At 46.1% G+C, this 19094-nt stretch overlaps 1 protein-coding gene across 2 annotated transcripts in view; it reads left to right on the forward strand.

The window, feature by feature from the left end:
- fut10 (fucosyltransferase 10) overlaps window positions 1–10070 on the forward strand; it is a 44333-nt gene extending 34263 nt beyond the window's left edge. For both annotated transcript variants that reach the window (XM_033021957.1, XM_033021965.1), the window contains exons 3-4: window positions 6522–7357; window positions 8343–10070. In XM_033021957.1, the coding sequence (XP_032877848.1) occupies window positions 6522–7357; window positions 8343–8567 (1061 nt within the window). In that variant the 3' untranslated portion in view covers window positions 8568–10070. The remainder of the gene's footprint in view (window positions 1–6521; window positions 7358–8342) is intronic.
- The last annotated feature ends 9024 nt before the right edge of the window (window positions 10071–19094 follow it).

The raw sequence follows: 19094 nt of genomic DNA on the forward strand, positions 1-19094 counted from the left end.
TTTGAAACCAAAAAAGGGTTCCAGTTTTAAGGCCATTCCTGAGACTGGTGCATAAAACTTGAGGTTAACATCCAAAGCACGTGTGACCAAGTGTCGTACCTCCTGAGGTTCGACCTGTCCCCGGTGTTGCGAATGGTGGGCCTGGCACTGCTGTCATGCAACATGCCGGTCAGCTGGACATTGCTGCACCACATGTCCTTTGTGGGAAAGTTCATGTCATTAGAGCAGGAGTAGGCCATTTGGCCCATCGAGTCTACTCCGTAATTCAAACATCATGGCTGATCTATCATTCCCATTCAACCCCATTTTCCCCATAACCCTTGACACCCTTACTAACCAAGAATTTGTCAATCTCCGCATTAAAAACCCAATGACAGCCTCCACAACTGTCCGTGGCAATGAATACCACAGATTCACCACCCTCTGACTAAACAAATTCCTCCTCATCTTCTTTCTAAAGGTGCGTCCTTTTATTCTGAGGCTATGCCCTTTGGTCCCAGACTCTCCCGCCAATGGAAATATCCTCTCCACATCCACTCTATCGAGGCCTTTCACTATTCTACGTTTTAATTAGGTCCTCCCTCATCATTCTAAACTCCAGCGAGTACAGGCCCAATGCAGTCAAGCGCTCATCTTATGTTAACCCAATCATCCCCATGATTATTCTCATAAACAATATAGACAATAGACAATAGGTGCAGGAGTAGGCCATTTGGCCCTTCGAGCCAGCACCGCCATTCAATGTGATCATGGCTGATCATCCCCAATCAGTACCCCGTTCCTGCCTTCTCCCCATATCCCCTGACTCCGCTATTTTTAAGAGCCCTATCTAGCTCTCTCTTGAAAGCATCCAGAGAACCTCCCTCTGAGGCAGAGAATTCCACAGACTCACCACTCGCTGTGAGAAAAATTGTTTCCTCGTCTCTGTTCTAAATGGCTTATTCCTTATTCTTAAACTGTGGCCCCTGGTTCTGGACTCCCCCAACATCGGGAACATGATTCCTGCCTCTAGTGTGTCCAAGCCTTTAACAATCTTATATGTTTCAATGAGATCTCCTCTCATCCTTCTAAACTCCAGAGTGTACAAGCCCAGCTACCCCAGAGTGTACAAGCCCAGCTGCTCCATTCTTTCAGCATATGACAGTCCCGCCATCCCAGGAATTAACCTTGAAAACCTCCGCTGCACTCCCTCAATAGCAAGAATGTCCTTCCTCAAATTAGGGGACCAAAACTGCACACAATACCCCAGGTGTGGTCTCACTAAGGCTCTGTACAACTGCAGAAGGACCTCTTTGCTCCTATATTCGATTCCTCTTGTTATAAAGGCCAACATGCCATTCGCTTTCTTCACTGCCTGCTGTACCTGCATGCTTACTTTCATAGACTGATGTACAAGGACCCCCAGATCCCATTGTACTTCCCCTTTTCCCAACTTGACGCCATTCAGATAGTATTCTGCCTTCCTGTTTTTGCTACCAAAGTGGATAACCTCACATTTATCCGCATTAAACTTCATCTGCCATGCATCTGCCCACTCCCCCAACCTGTCCAAGTCACCCTGCATTCTCATAGCATTCTCCTTACAGTTCACACTGCCACCCAGCTTTGTGTCATCTGCAAATTTGCTAACGTTACTTTGAATCCCTTCATCCAAATCATTGATGTATATTGTAAATAGCTGCGGTCCCAGCACCGAGCCTTGCGGTACCCCACTAGTCACTCCCTGCCATTTTGAAAAGGACCCGTTAATCCCTACTCTTTGTTTCCTGTCTGCCAACCACTTCTCTATCCATATCAGCACTCTACATTATACCATGCACCCTAATTTTGCCCACTAATCTCCTATGTGGGACCTTATCAAAAGCTTTCTGAAAGTCCAGGTACATTACATCCACTGGCTCTCCCTTGTCCATTTTCCTAGTTACATCTTCAAAAAATTCCAGAAGATTAGTCAAGCATGATTTCCCCTTCGTAAATCCATGCTGACTCCGACCGATCCTGTTACTGCTATCCAAATACTGCTATCCTAAATCTGCTCTGGACCCTCTTCACAAGGACCTGAAAGTTCTTCCAGACCAACACCTTTGACCACAAGTCCGTCAGGCAGTGATCAACACAGAACATGCTGCACGCACTGCCGGTTAAGGACTCGATGGATCCTGTGGAGCGGTTCCTTGTGCAGACTGTCTGGTGATATGCTGGTACCGTCTGAGTCTTAACTCGTGACGCACGCTGTCCTCAGGATGGCTGTTATTTGTAGAGGAGACAGTTGATGGGTGCACATCTTTTCGCAGAGTGTGGATTTGTGAAGAGGGTGTGGAGAAGGATGCATGGGTCCTTGTCACAGTTCATCTCGAGCAAATGCATACGGGATGTTCCCAGGGACACAAAGAAGACGCACATCAGGGGCTGCTGGAAGACCATCAACTCAGTGAAAGGCACCTTTGGTCTGCCCCGAAATTTGTTAGTCTCCCAACACAGTGAAATGCGGGGGAAATGGATTTGATGGCAAGTATAAATTCAATGGGCTGAATGGCCTCTATCAATGCCATAAAGAAATACAAACTGCCAGTGTTCAGTTGAGTCATTGAGCCAAGTTCCTGTCTCCCCACTCAGGTGGTTTAAAAGATGATGTAACCGTGTTGAAAAAGAGTGTGAAGGTTTTCCATTGACTCATATTAATCCCTCACTCAAGATTGCTAAAAAGTAAATTATTTGGTGGTTAACACATTGCTTATTCTGGAAACTTGCTCCGCACAAATTAGTTACTGTGCTATATTGCTGCAATTATTGCTCCATAAGAGCTTCACTGGTTATTAAACGGGTTGATATAACGTGAATATTATGTAACAACAAAGCAGATACACTTACTTTGGTTTGCAACCTGTCAGGCCTGCAGATTTACAGTATAGTCCACTGTTTAATACAGGGAATAGGAGACATCGTGGATTGTGGGCAATGGAGCATAAAATTGTATTAAAGCCAAAGCACAAAGTCCTTTGACTGTGAACAAAATGGAACACAAAGTCTTGATGGATTTGCAGACAACTTGAGCCAGCCACTAAAAGGTTCAGTGGACACAAATGCAGAATGTCAACTTTATCTGTTGAGCTGACCCGGTAATGCGTATTCCGTCACAGAGCCATCGGTTTTATGTGTTGTCTGCTGAACGTTTAAATCTGTTCAATGGATTTCATGACTGCCCACTTATATATTCAACGCTGACATTTGAGTGCAGGAGGAAGTAGGGTGTGCCAACGTTTATAATTTAGGGCTGGTGGAAGAGGGAGGTTGCTTGTATCGAGTGACTACTAAAGAGAGGTTTTGATAAACGGAATGAAAGTTGACCCAAGCTGGAGTTCCTTCCTCCTTCTTCTGGAGGGAAGGATGAGAAGGGGGAGGGAGGGAATAGGAAAGAAACAATGTTTGTTTTAGAACACCAAGGGAGGAGGGAGGGCCCAAAGCCAGAGGAAATTTCTGCAGTCGCAATGTATGTGTAAGTACTTGGTGGGTGACTTACTCCCAACTCTGTGCATTTACGCATTGTATATGTTTATAGGCTCATCCAAAAACACTCCCTCCACATCCTCGGTGAGTGTATAAAACCCCACCCTGAAATGACCAAACTCCCCATCCTTGGAGCATGTACAGACAGACCTACCTGTCCCCAAGCAGTTCATTCTTACACCAATATCATCTCGGTGGTTTGCTCTGCACCATCTCAATTGTCAGTCCAACTCTCAGCTCTACACGAACAAATGGGACTCGCTGATTATAGTTTGTATCTGATTCCAAAACTGTTCATGACCGTCATTGAACCTGCATCGGTTAGCAATTTTTAAATTGTATAGTTTAGGCAAGGTCCGGCACTCCATATAAAGTATGTTGGATGTATGGATTTAGAAAACCATAAGACATAGGAGCAGAATTTGGCCTCGGAAAGGGCATTCCAGACCATCATCTCTTGAGTAATTGATGTTGGGCTTCTATCTGTCTGGGTAAGGACATTAGATGTGTGGGACATTAGCAAACCAACTGAGTCTTTGCACAATCTGATGGCTTTCCCCTCAATGGTTCAATGGTTCTCTATTATCACATTGCCAAGGTACAGTGAAATTTATTTTTGCATACAGTTCAGTAAATTTTCACTCTATATAAGTAAAATCCCAGATTTAGTACAGAGTATATGGAGACAGCCCACTGAGACCATATGCAAGAGTCGCCAGGGTTTGCTGCCATTTTTAAGGTCCCAGCTGCAGCCAGCCAATAAAGGTCTGTTGCAGCCGTCGCCTCCATCTGGATCATCCCGCAAACCGCCGCCCCTCTCCTCGCATGGCCACCTTCAGCCTTTGTGCTCCTGGGGATGCCTCCCGCAGGTGACCTTGAGGACACGGAAGGTGAGACCCCCCTCCCGGATCTTCTTTCTTGCCCTTTGTTCCTGCATCCGCTGCTGTCTCTGACTCCCTCCACATTCCTCTCATGTACTCCAGAACCCGGGGTTGAGCAGGGGCCGGGCTCGGCAGCTTTCCGCTCCAGGTAGGCTCCTGGTTCCACGACAGGCAGTGTCTCCCATCGGGGGTCAACTAAACTGGTACCCTTTTTCTATTATCTGAATGGTGGCCGATTAGGAAAAGGGGAGATGCAACAAGACCTGGGTGTCATGGTACACCAGTCATTGAAAGTAGGCATGCACTTGCAGCAGGCAGTGAAGAAAGCGAATGGTATGTTAGCATTCATAGCTAAAGGATTTGAGTATAGGAGCAGGGAGGGTCTACTGCAGTTGTACAGGGCCTTGGTGAGGCCACACCTGGAGTATTGGTACAGTTTTGGTCTCCTAATCTGAGGAAAGACATTCTTACCATAGAGGGAGTACAGAGAAGGTTCACCAGACTGATTCCTGGGATGGCAGGACTTTCATATGAAGAAAGACTGGATACTCGGCTTGTACTCGCTGGAATTAGAAGATTGAGGGGGGATCTTATAGAAATTTACAAAATTCATAAGCGGTTGGACAGGCTAGATGCAGGAAGATTGTTCCCGATGTTGGGGAAGTCGAGAACAAGGGTTCACAGTTTAAGGATAAGGATATGGTCTTTTAGGACCGAGATGAGAAAAAAAAATTTCACATAGAGAGTGGTGAATCTGTGGAATTCTCTGCCACAGAAGGTAGTTGAGGCCAGTTCATTGGCTATATTTAAGAGGGAGTTAGATGTGGCCCTTGTGGCTATAGGGATCAGGGGGTATGGAGAGAAGGCAGGTACTGGATACTGAGTTGGATGATCAGCCATGATCATATTGAATGGCGGTGCAGGCTCGAAGGGCTGAATGGCCTACTCCTGCACCTATTTTCTATGTTTTATGTTTCTACTTCCAAATGATTCCTGAGCTGATTTGAAATTCTCTTGGTGGGATTTGAACCCACATTTATTAGTTCAAGTGTTTGGTTACCTGTCTGGTGTCTGAACATTTGCAATATACTTCATCACTAACCATAAAACTTTGAAAAGTTGACCAACCGCTTTAGAAATGCTGGCCTTTAATGTCCTTTATACCATGGTTGAGACTTGAAACAACTGAATTCTTATTACGTTGGATTTCAGTTTTTTTTCCTATTAGTAATAATGAATGAATCAATTAATACATGTTAAATATTTCTAAATAAAGTTAAAAAGTCTTAATTTTCCTAATATAAAAAATGCTCCAAGTTACTCCATTACATACATCTAGCGCTGCTTGCCGTGATTCCTGGTCCATGTAGCCACAGTAATTCAAGACCATGCTCTGTACAGAATCTCAGTTGTACCATTTTTGTCCAGAGTTAGTATCTCTGCCTCCCCAGATAGTGCACAGTCCACTGAATGGAGAGCCATACCATTGATTAACACATTGTCAGAACTAATTATAGATTTACTTGCAAACGCAAGGAACTGCAGATGCTGGAATCTTGAGCAAAACACAAAGTGCTGTAGGAACTCAGTGGGTCATGCAGTATCTGGATGTGGAGAGGATGTTTCCACTAGTGGGAGAGTAGGACCTGAGATCACAGACTCAGAATTAAAGGAAGTTCCTTTAGAAAGGAGATAAGGAGGAATTTCTTTAGTCAGAGGGTGGCGAATCTGTGGAATTCTTTGCCACAGAAGGCTGGGGAGGCAAAGTCAATGGATATTTTTAAAGCAATGACAGATAGATTCTGGATTAGTACGGGTGTCAGAGGTTATAGGGAGAAGGCAGGAGAATGGGGTTAGGAGGGAGAGATAGATCAGCCATGATTAAATAGCAGAGTAATGGGCCGATATGGCCTAATTCTGCTCCTATCACATGTCCTTATGATCTGTGGACAACAGTCTGAAGAAGGGTTCCAACCCAATTCGTCGTCTGTCCATTGCCTCCACAGATAATGCCTGACACGCTGAGTTCCTCCAGCACTTTGTGTTTTGCTGATCGCTGCACATGCGCCTGATGTAAGTGTACAGGTTTACTGGCAACATTTGATGTTATTTTTCTTACCCCCGTTTGATTAGGCACAGACTTTCAAATTAATAGTTTGCCTCTGCCTCGGAAACCCCATCACGAATGGGCCTTGTTCCACGAAGAGTCTCCGAAGAATAATTACAAGCTCTTCCACGAGCCCTCTGTTACATTGTTTAATTACACCTCCACATTCAGCCGCAACTCTCACCTGCCACTGACCACCCAGTACCTGGAGAGCATCGGTGAGCTGAAGTCACTTAAGTACATGCTCCCACTGCATGTGAAGAACCGGCTGAGGGAACATTTGGCTCCGTTGGTGTACGTCCAGTCTGACTGCGACCCTCCTTCCGATCGGGACAGCTACGTGCGGGAGTTGATGAAATACATCCAGGTGGACTCTTACGGAGAATGTCTACATAACAAGGACCTTCCGACTAACCTGAAGGATCCTACGACCATGGATGACGATGCATTCTACGGGATTCTCGCTCAGTACAAATTCATTCTTGCTTTCGAGAATGCTGTTTGTGATGATTATGTCACGGAGAAATTGTGGAGACCATTCAAATTAGGTGCGGTTCCAGTTTACTACGGTTCTCCAAGTATAGCAGATTGGCTGCCCAGTAACAAAAGTGCAATACTTGTGAGGAACTTCTCACACCCCAAGGACCTGGCTGAATACATCATGCAATTGGACGGTAATGACCAGGCATATGAAGTCTTTCTCGAGTGGAAGCGCAAAGGCCTGATCTCCAACGAGAAGCTGCTTACTGCCATGAAAGAGCGTAGGTGGGGAGTCCGAGATGTTTCCCAGGACAACTACATTGATGCCTTTGAGTGTGTGGTGTGCAACGGCGTGTGGGAAAACCTCAGAAGAAAACGAAAGGTACGCTGTGTGTAAGGTTATCTCAACCTGCTGACAATGCCTGAAACATTGCAGAAAACAAAAAAGAGAAAGGGTATCATTCCTTTTATGCTTCACTGTCAGCGTGGCAGTGAAATTCCTGGTTTGAGAAGAGAACCTGTTTGCTATTTTCCTGGTTAGGTTAGAAATATTTAAGGTAATTCCGATACAGTTTGGTTTAGATGTATTTAAATGTAAATCAGGCTTCAAAATCCAAGCAGCAATGGGAACTGAGGCAAATTGGGGTGCATGAGCCAATCTTCCAACGGGCCCTCCAACATTACTATCAAGTCAGCCATAGGATTCCTGTAACACATGAACGTAGCTCAAGGACAGGCCCTTCGGCCCGCAATGTCCATGCCGAACATGGTGCCATGACCATTTCTAATCTACCTGTGCATAATCCATATCCCTCCATTCTTTGCATATCCATATGCTAGCCAAAAGCTTCTGAAATATTGCTATCGTATCCGCCTCAACCACCATCCCTGGCAGCGTGTTCCAGGCTGTGTTAAAAAAAAAAATTCCCGCATGTCTCCTTTAAACTTTGCCCCTCTCACCCTAAACCTATGCCCTTGCTGACTGTCTACCCCACCTATGCCTCTCATAATTTTATATACTCTATCAGGTCTTCCCACTGCCTCTGGTATTCCAGAGAAAATAATCCACGTCCGTAAAGAACGCGCAGATCAGTTCAAACCTGTCACTAATCCCTTTGGGATCTTCTGACAGGCTTTAGAAGTCTCAAGAAATCCATCGCTTCCAAGGGTGTCTGAAACATGTCAGAGTGGTGGGATGTACAGAAAACATGCAGCTGACTCATGCTTTCATAGAAACTTGATTTGGCAAATTCCTAAAAAGGCTGGCAACTTTCCACAAATGTTGGAAACTTGACTGGGATTTTGTAATATTTGTTCCTCTCCGTTGAGTTGACCTTTTTTTTCCTCTTGATTTCCATTGATCACAGGGCTTATCACCAATTGAACGACAGGGACAAGCCAACCATCTCAGCTGCCCTGAGCCAAAGGCTTTTACCTTCTTGCAGCCCTCAAATGTGGGGAAAGTCGTCCGAGATCTGTGGAAGCCAAGCTTTGACCAATCCAAGCGAGAAGCTGCAGCACTGAGGCACCTCGTAGAACTGAACAAAAACTTCACAGTGGAAAAATTCTGGAGAATGGTGTTTAGTGACTAATGGCATTGAGATTTCCCCCCCCCCGAAATCATGCCTTTCAACTGCTTCTGAGGGTTGCCATAATCCATAATAAGTACACTCAGTGACAGGAATTATCTGCAATGCAGATCTATTTCACATGAAATCCAGCAAAAGAATTACTAGAAGCCATATTGCAGCCCTGTGATTGTTTAGTTCAAGTAGACTTAACAATTAACTGCAGGATCAGTCAACTGAAAACATCTCAAATGCATTTTTTCTCATGCATTTGAGAGTTCAGTAAGAACTTTTGCACATCTCATGGACCTTGGAAGTATGCTGTGGTATGATACGTGTTTGAAAAGTGCCCTACTATTTCCGATGAAGTGTTAATCCTCTGGAAGGACTAGAAACTTACAGCACATCGTTGGAGCAGCAGAAATAGGAGCCTTAGAAACACGTTGTAGTTATCTCACACCACCGTTGCGAGGCCGCAGAGCCAAGGACTTAACGGAAAGGCTAAATTGATGGCACATATTGCACGCAGTTTCATATCAAGCAAGATTTTTCATAATAGCACAATACAGACTTGGATCTGACCAGCAACTAACTCACAAAAAATTAACTATGCAATAGAGACTCCAAGAGTTCTCAGCCTGTCTCCTACCCTCCCTCAGCCTTGCTGGAGGTGGAATTTGAACGAGTGCCTTTTTGCTATCTCCAGTCAACTAGTCCAATGCTTTCACACCTTGAACTTTAGGTAAACTTCAACTCCTGAAGATTTTTTTTGCTATTCTTATGATAGATTACACCCATTAGCCCTGTGGTCACCAACCTGCTTTGGTTCCCTGAGCTGTAAACTCAGTATGAAATGTAACTGGTGTTAATGGGGAATGTGATGTTGAGGATGCCATCAGATCTACTTTGATGACATTAAATGGGATGGATTGAAAGATTCCAGGTATACTGGGCTACTCCCATTCCTCCTTCAGTTAGTTATAACATTCTCATCCTTATTTTCCAATCCCTCAATGGCCTTCACTTACTCCCTTAAACCTACAGCCCTTCTGGATCTCTCTTGTCACATCTGTGCCACACAAATTTTCTTCACACCTCCCAGGACTGCTCGAGCCTTAAGTTCTGAAACTGCAAAAGCCCCGACATGTTCTGACAATTTCTTCCTCCTTATAGCCTCATTCCGCCCAATTAGCTCCTTACATGAAAAAAAAGTTGTGTTGGGTATTGCTTCAGTGAGATGCCTAGGAGTAAAATCAGAAAACGTTATAAACACTCCAGCAGGTCAGACGTCATCTGAGGAAAGAGAAACTAAATTTAAGTTTCAGATTGAACACCTTTCATTAGACCTTGAACAAAGTGTCTTTCAGCTTGAAATATTATCCGCTGACTGACCTGCTAAGTTTTCAACGTTCTTTGTTGTTATTCAAATTTCCAGCAAGTGCTTTATTCATTAATTTTCAAACACTTCCAGGTGTCTTACAATGCTGTGCTTAGATGCTGTTCTGTAACAAAACATTCTTGAATGTATTGCTCTTATGTTACTGGTGCTGGAATTAGTTTAGGTTAGATTAGTTTAGTTTAGCGATACAGCGTGAAAACAGGCGCTTTGGCCCACCAAGTCCACGCCGACCAGCGAGTCCTGTACACTAGCACTATCCTACACAAGAGGGACAATTCACAATCTTTACTGAAGCCAATTAACCTACAAAGCTGCACGTCTTTGGAGTGTGGGAGGAAACCGGAGCACCCAGGAAAACCCACGCGCTCACAGGGGGAACATACAAACTCCGTACAGACAGCACCATTAGTCAGGATCGAACCCGGGTCTCTGGCGCTGTAAGGCAGCAATTCTACCGTTGCGCCACTGTTCTGCACTTCAAGTTGTCCTGCTTGAAGATTATTTTCTCTGTTAATTGAATGAAGTGACCTTAAGCCAGTGCTGCAATGCCGGATTCCTGTGAAATTGTTATCATCTGAATAGTTTTGCAACATAGATGTATAGAATACAAAGATCTTTGGTCTCTTTCTGCAAAATGGAAAATTGTAAAATGCAGTGGAGATCCTTTAACCACTTTGGGTCATTTATACAAGCGCCTTTTTAAAGTTGCCTGACTCGAGGGTTTAAGAGACACAGTTGGGAAACTCTTTCATGGATTAACCACAGGGCCAGATTCTCTTGGACTGGAAAAGCTGTCCTTAATCCCCCCAAAATAGACACAAAATGCTGGAGTAACTCAGTGGGGGCAGGTAGCATCTCTGGAGAAAATGGATAGGTGACATTTCTTATCGGGACCCATTCTTCTGACGGATTGTAGTTGGGGTGGGGTGGGGGGGGAGGGGGCGGGAACTGAAGCGAGAAGAAAAGAACAGGACAAATCTGGGCCGGCAACAGATGTCTTCAGGCAAGGAGGTTCCCTGACAGGCCGATTATTGACTAGAGACGATATGAGGTTAATCCCCCAACATACCTTGATGGAATCAGAAGGCTGATTTTGTTGGCCTTCGTATCCAAGAGTATGGGGGTTTGCTCTGGGGCCCAACAAGATCATAGGTGGCACAGTGAGGCTGCTCCACTCCCAAAGTACCCCAACAGCCTTTGACATCCAGAAAAGCAGAGGCCAGGACATTAACAAAGGCAAAATCTGCCATTAATTTTTCATAGATTTTGAATGCCACTTTCCAGCAGAGTTACAGTTGAACTAAAAATACCGTCAGCAAATACATCTATGTAAATAATTAAAAACTTTAGACTTTAGCGATACAGCGTGGAAACAGGCCCTTCGGCCCACTGAGTCCGTGCCGACCAGCGATCAGTACACTAGCACTATCCTACTTACTGGGTACAATTTACAATTTTACCGAAGCCAATTAACCTACGAATATACTGTAACATCTACCACAAATCTGCTGACTCCCATAGTTATCTAGACTACACTTCTTCCCACCCTGCTTCCTGTAAAGTCTCTATCCCCTACTCCCAATTCCTCCGTCTACACTGCATCTGCCCCCAGGTTGAGGTTTTCCGCACTAGATCATCGGAGATGTCCTCATTCTTTAGGAAACGGGTTGCCCTCTTCCATTATAGATGAAGCTCTCACTAGGGTCTCCTCGATATCCCGCAGCTCTGCTCTTGCTCTCCCTCATTCGCAACAAGGACAGAGTCCCCCTTGTTCTCATCTTCCACCCCATCAGCCGTCGCATACAGCATATAATCCTCCAACACTTTCGCCACCTCCAACGGGATCCCACTAGTGGCCACATCTTCCCATTTCCACCCCTTTCTCCTTTCCGAAGAGACCATTCCGTCCGCGACTCCCTGGTCAACTCGTCCCTTCCCACCCAAACCACCTAATCCCCAGGTACTTTCCCCTGCAACCGCAGGAGATGCAAAACCTATTCCTTTACCTCCCACCTCGACTCCATCCAAGGACCCTGGCAGTCTTACCAGGTGAGGCAGAGGTTCACTTGCTGCTCCCCCAACCTCACCTACTGTATCCTCTGTTTTAGGTGTCAACTTCTCTACATCGGCGAGGCCAAGTGCAGGCTCGGCAATAGTTTCACTGACTACTTCCGCTCAGCCTGCCTTAACCTATCTGATCTCCCGGTTGCTCAGCACATTAACTCCCCCTCCCATTCCCAATCTGACCTTTGTGTCCTGGGCCTCCTCCATTGTCAGAATGAGGCCCAGCGCAAATTGGAGGAACAGCACCACATATTTCGTTTGGGTAGTTTACACCCCAGCGGTATGAACATTGACTTCTCTAACTTCAGATAGCCCTTGCTTTCTCCCTCTCTCCATCCCCTCCCCCTTCCCAGTTCTCCCACTCGTCATGGCTATCCCTCGAGGTCGAGGATGATGGTCTACATTCCATTGTTTTTGTGGACTCTCTGGTGCCTTATGAGTTCAATCTGTCACATCTTCGCCAAAGATGTGGAATAATAATACGAACACAAGATTTACAGGTTACATTCCTTTGTCCGTGTGTTTATTGTCTCCGCCGATCATGTCCTCCCGCCTTGGCTTACACCGCGCACATGCGATCTGACCTCTAAGTCAGCTGATACAAAGGTCAAGATATTTGCATATCATTATCATGACTCATAGTCTCATACCAGACTCATCATCATGTCATCCCTCCTTTACCAGAATTAAACTTTAAATTAATATGTGTTCTTTCTAATATACTTTCTAATTAGACTCTTACAAAGCATATTTGTGCTTCTTTGTGTTTTAGTTTGTGTTCCAATAACTCACAAAACAAATGCATTACAACTGTCTTTTTTTCAAATCCTTTCATCCTAATTCTTTAAAGGCAAAAATGCAACTTTTTACACTCTTCTAACCTTAATAAACTCCTTGGACATAATAAACAGTATCATAATAAGCAGTTTGGTATTGACAGCTGCACAATTAAACAATTCTCTTACCCTGTTACAAAACCTCTGGAGGGGAATATTTGATACCTTCTCCAAAATACTTACAATTTTACTTCGGAGTCACGTGAGTGACTACGGGAAGAACCCGTCCAGCACGCATGCACGACATGAGCGTTCACGCAGTGCAACAGCGACGAACGGGAGTACAGGCGCTCCCGCTACAAGCTTAAAAAGACGGACTGTCAGGTAAGTATTACAGGTCGTTATTAGAAAACCTGTTTTGCTTTGTGTTCTCCAGACTAAGAAAAAACTGGAGAAAATGAGCAAGGCACGACAAGGGAAAAACAAGGGAAAAAGACCGCCCCCCCGTTCGACTCCAACTGAACAGGAGCGTTTCATCAGTGGGGGGCGAGAGGCGGCACCTGGACTGCACATGCTGCGGTCCACAATCAGTGATACCGAGCCGAGCCCAGTACCGCTAGCGCAGCCTGACCTACAGCAGCGGACTGGAGGAAAATCAAAAAGGAAAACCAACCGGCCGGTAAACACTGATGACTCTGACCAGGAAGACTCTCCACCCGAGAGCGGCAGAGGCAGCCGCCTGAGCCGCATGGAAAGGCTCATGGAGCAAATGCTCCAGCGAGACTTGCTTCGGGAGCTGGAGCAGTCTCGCCAAGGGAGTTCAGGCACTCCCGCACCAGTGCCCTACAATGCACTGGCCATCGCTTCTCCCTCAGCTGAGGGCAGCGTTGGCGACCAGGACTGGGCTGGTCAGGAACAGGGGTCACTGGCCGAAGATGTCGGGAGTACGCCCGGGGTACAGGACCAGGAAGAGCTGCTGGGTATGGTGAATCGATACGTGGCTACACCACGTGCAGGGCGGCCGTTGCAGCCAAAATTGGCGGCCAGCATTGACTACCTGTCCTTCAAATGCGCAGGAGCATCAGAGCCTGTTGACTCTGCCAAGGTGTTGCCATCCAGACGCCGTCTTTGCTCATCACCTGCGTTGCGGCGTGCTGTCTCTGGAACTCTGGTCACCACCTCGGGAATGCTGGTTGTCTCAGGAACACCGGTCACCACCTCAGGGATGTTGTCTGGCCCCTCTGGATCGGTAGCTCTTGGTGGATTTTGAGCCACCTCATTTTGAGTGTCTCTGGACAGGAGAAGGTGTCTCCTGTAGATAACACCTTCTAGAGACTTGACTGTCACCATACTGCCACTCCTGGATACAACAGTGTATGGCTGGCAATGGTAAGGAGTGTCTATCTTACCGCCATCATCTCGCCTCACAAGCACATCATCACCAGGCATTATTTCTGAGTGCCCGGCTCCTCGATTCAAGTCGGCATACCATTTTGCCGCACCTTTCTTTTCGCCATCACGGTCTCCCAGCTCCTGGTCTTCCGTGATCTCTCGCACTTCTGGCATTTTAGTGCGAATTTTCCTTCCGAACAAGGCTTCTACTGGGCTTTTCCCTGTTGTTGAGTGAGTGATCTCCCAATATACAGCTACATATGCTAGCAGTGCCTCCTTACAGTTTTTCCCTTCGGCATGGGCGATTCGTATCCTCTTCTCTATGGACTGGTTTTGTCTCTCTACGTCTCCGTTAGCTTGTGGCCATTTAGGAGTCACCTTGTGGCCCCTTTGTCAGAGTACAATGTAACAGGCAATCCGTGTCTGGCGAAGATCTCTGCTAATGCCTGTACAGTCTTTTCTGCTGTAGATGACTTCATCACTGCATATTCCGGAGGTGGCGGCGCTGCCTTGCAGCTGCGGCTTGCCTGCAGACCGCTTGTCTTTTCTGTTTTTTGTTTTCTCTTGTCCCGTTTTTACAGTTTATTTCGGTTTATTTAGTTGTGTATGTGTGGGGGGGTGGGTGTAACATGTTTTTTTACTCTTCCTTCGGGGGGGATGCGACCTTTCCTGCCGTATCCCACCGTCTCCGTGTCCGGCTGCGCTGAGGCCTATCGCGGAGCTGGCGGCCTCCAACTGCGACCGACCTCGAGGCTGCGGAGGCAGAGCCAGAACTTACCAACGCGAGGCTGGCCGACTTCGGGGCTGTGGTTGCGGGGCGACCCAACTTCCGACCCGACTTTGGAGGCTCGGCCGCGGGCCAGTGGACAACACCATCGGGAGCTCGAGTTCTGTTTTCCGGAGCTCCCGCAACTACAGCTGCGTCCGCTGGACTGGAGGACGGCAGCTTCGACCGCCCCGGGCCGCGGAGTTTGAACCGGCCCGTTTGCGGAGCACGGATTCAGCCGCGGGACTTACCTACCATCACCTGGCGGGGTCACAACATCGGAGGCTTGGATTGCCTCAGCGCAGAGGGAGAGCAAGGAGGGAAGGGACAATGACTTTGGGACTTAAACTGTGTTGAGTGTTTGTTATTTATTCTATGTTATGACTGCAGGCTAAACCATTTCGTTGCACTGAAAAGTGCAATGACAATAAATTGAATCAAATCAAATCAAATACTCGTAGTACCTGCTATAGTAGTCTACCACTACCATAATTGATTCACCTGTTGGAAGTGGTCCAAGAAAGTCAACAGCTACGTCAACCCAAGGTCCTGTTAGCAACTTTGTACTTCTAATTGGTTCTGGTGGGTTGCTCCTGCTTGTGATTTGGCATCCGTGACAGGTCTTGACAAATTTTTTGGCATCTTTCTCACAACCTGGCCCCACCACACTTTGCTCCGCAAATTGTGTTTAGTACCGACGATGCCTAAATGTCCTTCATGAGCTAATGACACGATCAATGGTCGTAGTGCCTGCGGGATCACCAATCTGCTACCTCTCAGCACACACTGACTAATTACACAAAATTTATCTTCTATGGGAACATATGCTTTGTAAGGGCATTGATCCCATTGCCCGCTGTGAATACGCTCTTTGATATCTTTGAGTTCAGGATCGTTCTGATTCCCTTTCAACTTCCTTCGTTGTCACGGCTCTTGGCGTTGACTGAATTGCGACGAAACGCACAACGTTCTCTGCTTCCATCTCTAGCGTGGATGTTGCTCTCAGCTGTTCATTATTCAACAGTCTCGACAGCGGGTCCGCGATGTTTGCTTTCCCGGCAATGTGGACTACTTTGTACTTGTACTGTTGGAGTCTCAGCACCCAACGTTCTATTCTGGCACATGGCTTAGACCTTGTTGAATAGATCACTTTCAGCTGCTTGTTCAAATTTAATGCCGTGCAAGTAAGCATGGAACCTTTCACAGGCCCACACTAGTCCCAGTACTTCTTTCTCTGATTGAGAATACCTTCTCTCCACGCTGGTTAACGATCGACTGGCATATGCTATGGGCCCATCTGCATGAGTCTGTACCAGCACTGCTCCCAAGCCGACCGGACTAGCATCTGCTATGACTTTTGTTGGTGCAGCTGGATCATAATATCCAAGGGTTTCTGCACTCATTAGACCCTGTTTTAGTGCTTTGAATGCCTGTCCCTGTTCATTACCAAACTGGAACTGTACGTCTTTCCTGGTCAACTTTCTCAGCGGATCTGCCAGTGTAACAAAATTTGGTATAAATTTTGCACAGTAATTGATCAGTCCATGAAAGCTCCTCATCTCGGTTGCATTCTGAGTTTCACGTGCATCTGCAACAGCTTTCACTTTAGCCGTCCAATTGATGATATTCCCACGAAATCAATTTTGGAGAACACTTTACTGGTTGATAACTCTTGTAGCCCCTCATCGACCATAGGAATTGGGTGTCTTTCTCTGTTTATTGCCTCATTGGCTCTCCGCATGTCAATGCACAGTCTAATGTCATCATTGGGTTTCGGCACAATCACTACTGGACTCACCCATGGTGTTGAATGTTCAACTGGTTCAATAATGCCCTGATCAATCAACTCCTTAATTTTATCTTCTACTTTTCCACGAAGTCCAAATCACTGACTCATCACTTCCGAAATCACCTTCTATGTGACGGACGTGACCCTTCTTTTTCTGCCAAGGTCTGTCTTTCTTGTCACTGATCTTCCCTTTCTCCCCTGCCTTGGAAGATTCACTCTTGTGTAATCACTTGTCTTGTCCCTGGCCTTACTTTTACATTTGTTTGCAAACTGATCTTTGTCTCCACACTTCCTACATGTTCTACCTTTTGCCGGACAACATGCATCTTTCCCTATGTGACCCTTGTTGCCACACCTGTAACACTCAATCTCACGTTCAGGCTTACTTGTTCTACCATAGGACAGCCGGTTAACTTGCCCAGTCTTGGAATCTAACAATTTCATGCTGTGAAATTGTCCCTCAACAGTTTCCAGTGCTGCTGCAATCGACAAAGCATCATTAAGGTTTAACTCACCCCCTTTTTCTAGCAGCCTTCTCCTGAGCTTGCCTGACCTGCAATGCTGGACAACCTGATCCAATATCTGGCTTTCCACATCAGCAACCACATATTTGCATCCTACAGACACCTGTCTGAGTCTCGTCACAAATTGAGCAACAGTCTCGCTCTCTTCCTGCTTTGTTTTGTGGATTAAATGGCGTTGAAATGTAGCATTCGGCACCACCACATAATGACTGTTCAATGCATCAATGGCTTTCTTATAGTCTTCCCTCATTCCGGTGTCAGGGAGTGTTTTAAACGATTCTCGAACCGCCTGCCCTGCGGTGAAGAGAAGCAACGCTCTCCGCTGCGCCTTCTGCCCCGGCATACTCTCTTCAAGAAAGAGCCCGCGACTGTCGGCGTAGGCCTCGAATTCCTCCAGCCAATCGTTCCATTTCACGCTGACGGTACTCGCATCACCCGTCAGATCGAAGTGTGGATCTCCGCAAAGTGCTAACAAATCAGCTCCAGCGACTGCCATTATGAAACCTTTTCCCAGCAATTAGCCACGGATTCAGAATCCAAAATATCCTCATCGCCAATGTCACATCTTCAATAATAATACGGACACAAGATTTACAGGTTACATTCCTTTGTCCGTGTGTTTATTGTCTCCGCCGATCATGTGCTCCCACCTTGGCTTACACAGAGCGCATGCGATCTGACCTCCAAGTCAGCTGATATAAAGGTCAAGATATTTGCATATCATTATCATGACTCATAGTCTCATACCAGACTCATCGTCATGACACAATCCTGGCTTTGAAAGTTCTTCAGCATTCAGGACAGGTAATTCCAGATGACAGATCGGGCTTTGGTTGTTGCTAATTCTGCACATCTCTTGGCTTTGAAGGTCGCTGTTCCTTCTTGGATGATGGTTTGCCATAGTTTCCTGTCCTTGGCATTGGTTCCCCAATTGGCGATGTCTATTTCACATTTCTTCATGTTGGCATTTAAGGCGTCTTTGAATCTCTTCTTTTGTCCGCCTCTTTTACGTTTGCCTTCTCTAAGCTGGGAGTAGAGATTTGCTTTGGTAGATGCTCGTCTTCCATCCGAACAACATGACCGACCCATCTTAGTTGGTTCTTGATGACGAAGGCTTCGATGCTAGATGTTTTTGTTTCATTCAGCGCGCTGACGTTGGTTCTTCTGTCTTCCCAGCTGATATTTAAGCTGTTTCAAAGACATCGTTGATGGAACTTTCAGCACACTTAAGATGATGTTGGATCTCGTCATCAAGGTCGACATTGGAGGAGAGGTGACTTCCAAGCTACAGAAAGTAATCCACATTTTCCAGGGTTGGTTCACCAAGTTGAATTGATTGTTCTTTCCGATTTGTCTCAGTTGGTGACGATTGGTAGATAACCTGAGTCTTCTTGGAGTTGATGGTAAGTCCAAGTTTCATGTATGCACTGTTGAAGGCAGTCAGGACCTGTTGCAGATTATTTTCTGAGAGAGCTGCAACACAATTGTCGTCTGCGTATTGGAACTCGATGAGGGAGCTCATAGATGTCTTAGTTTTGGACTTGAGACGGGCAAGATTGAAAAGTAAACAATTTCAATTCCTGGGGGTAGGTCATCCTTGACGATGTGGGTGTTTGTCGCAATGAAGATGGTGAACAGTGTTGGGGCAATCACGCATCCCTGTTTCACTCCTGATCTGACTTAAAACGGCTCACAGTTGCTGTTGCCGGCCATGACTATGGCAAGCATGGCTTCGTGGAGGAGTCTCAATTTTCAAATGTACTTTTCAGGACATCCATAGGTAGATAGGACGTCCCATAAGAGTTCCCTTGATACCTAGTTGAAGGCCTTAGTGAGGTCAA

This window comes from Amblyraja radiata, chromosome 1, assembly GCF_010909765.2.
Source record: "Amblyraja radiata isolate CabotCenter1 chromosome 1, sAmbRad1.1.pri, whole genome shotgun sequence".
In the NCBI taxonomy this organism is placed as follows: Eukaryota; Metazoa; Chordata; class Chondrichthyes; order Rajiformes; family Rajidae; genus Amblyraja; species Amblyraja radiata.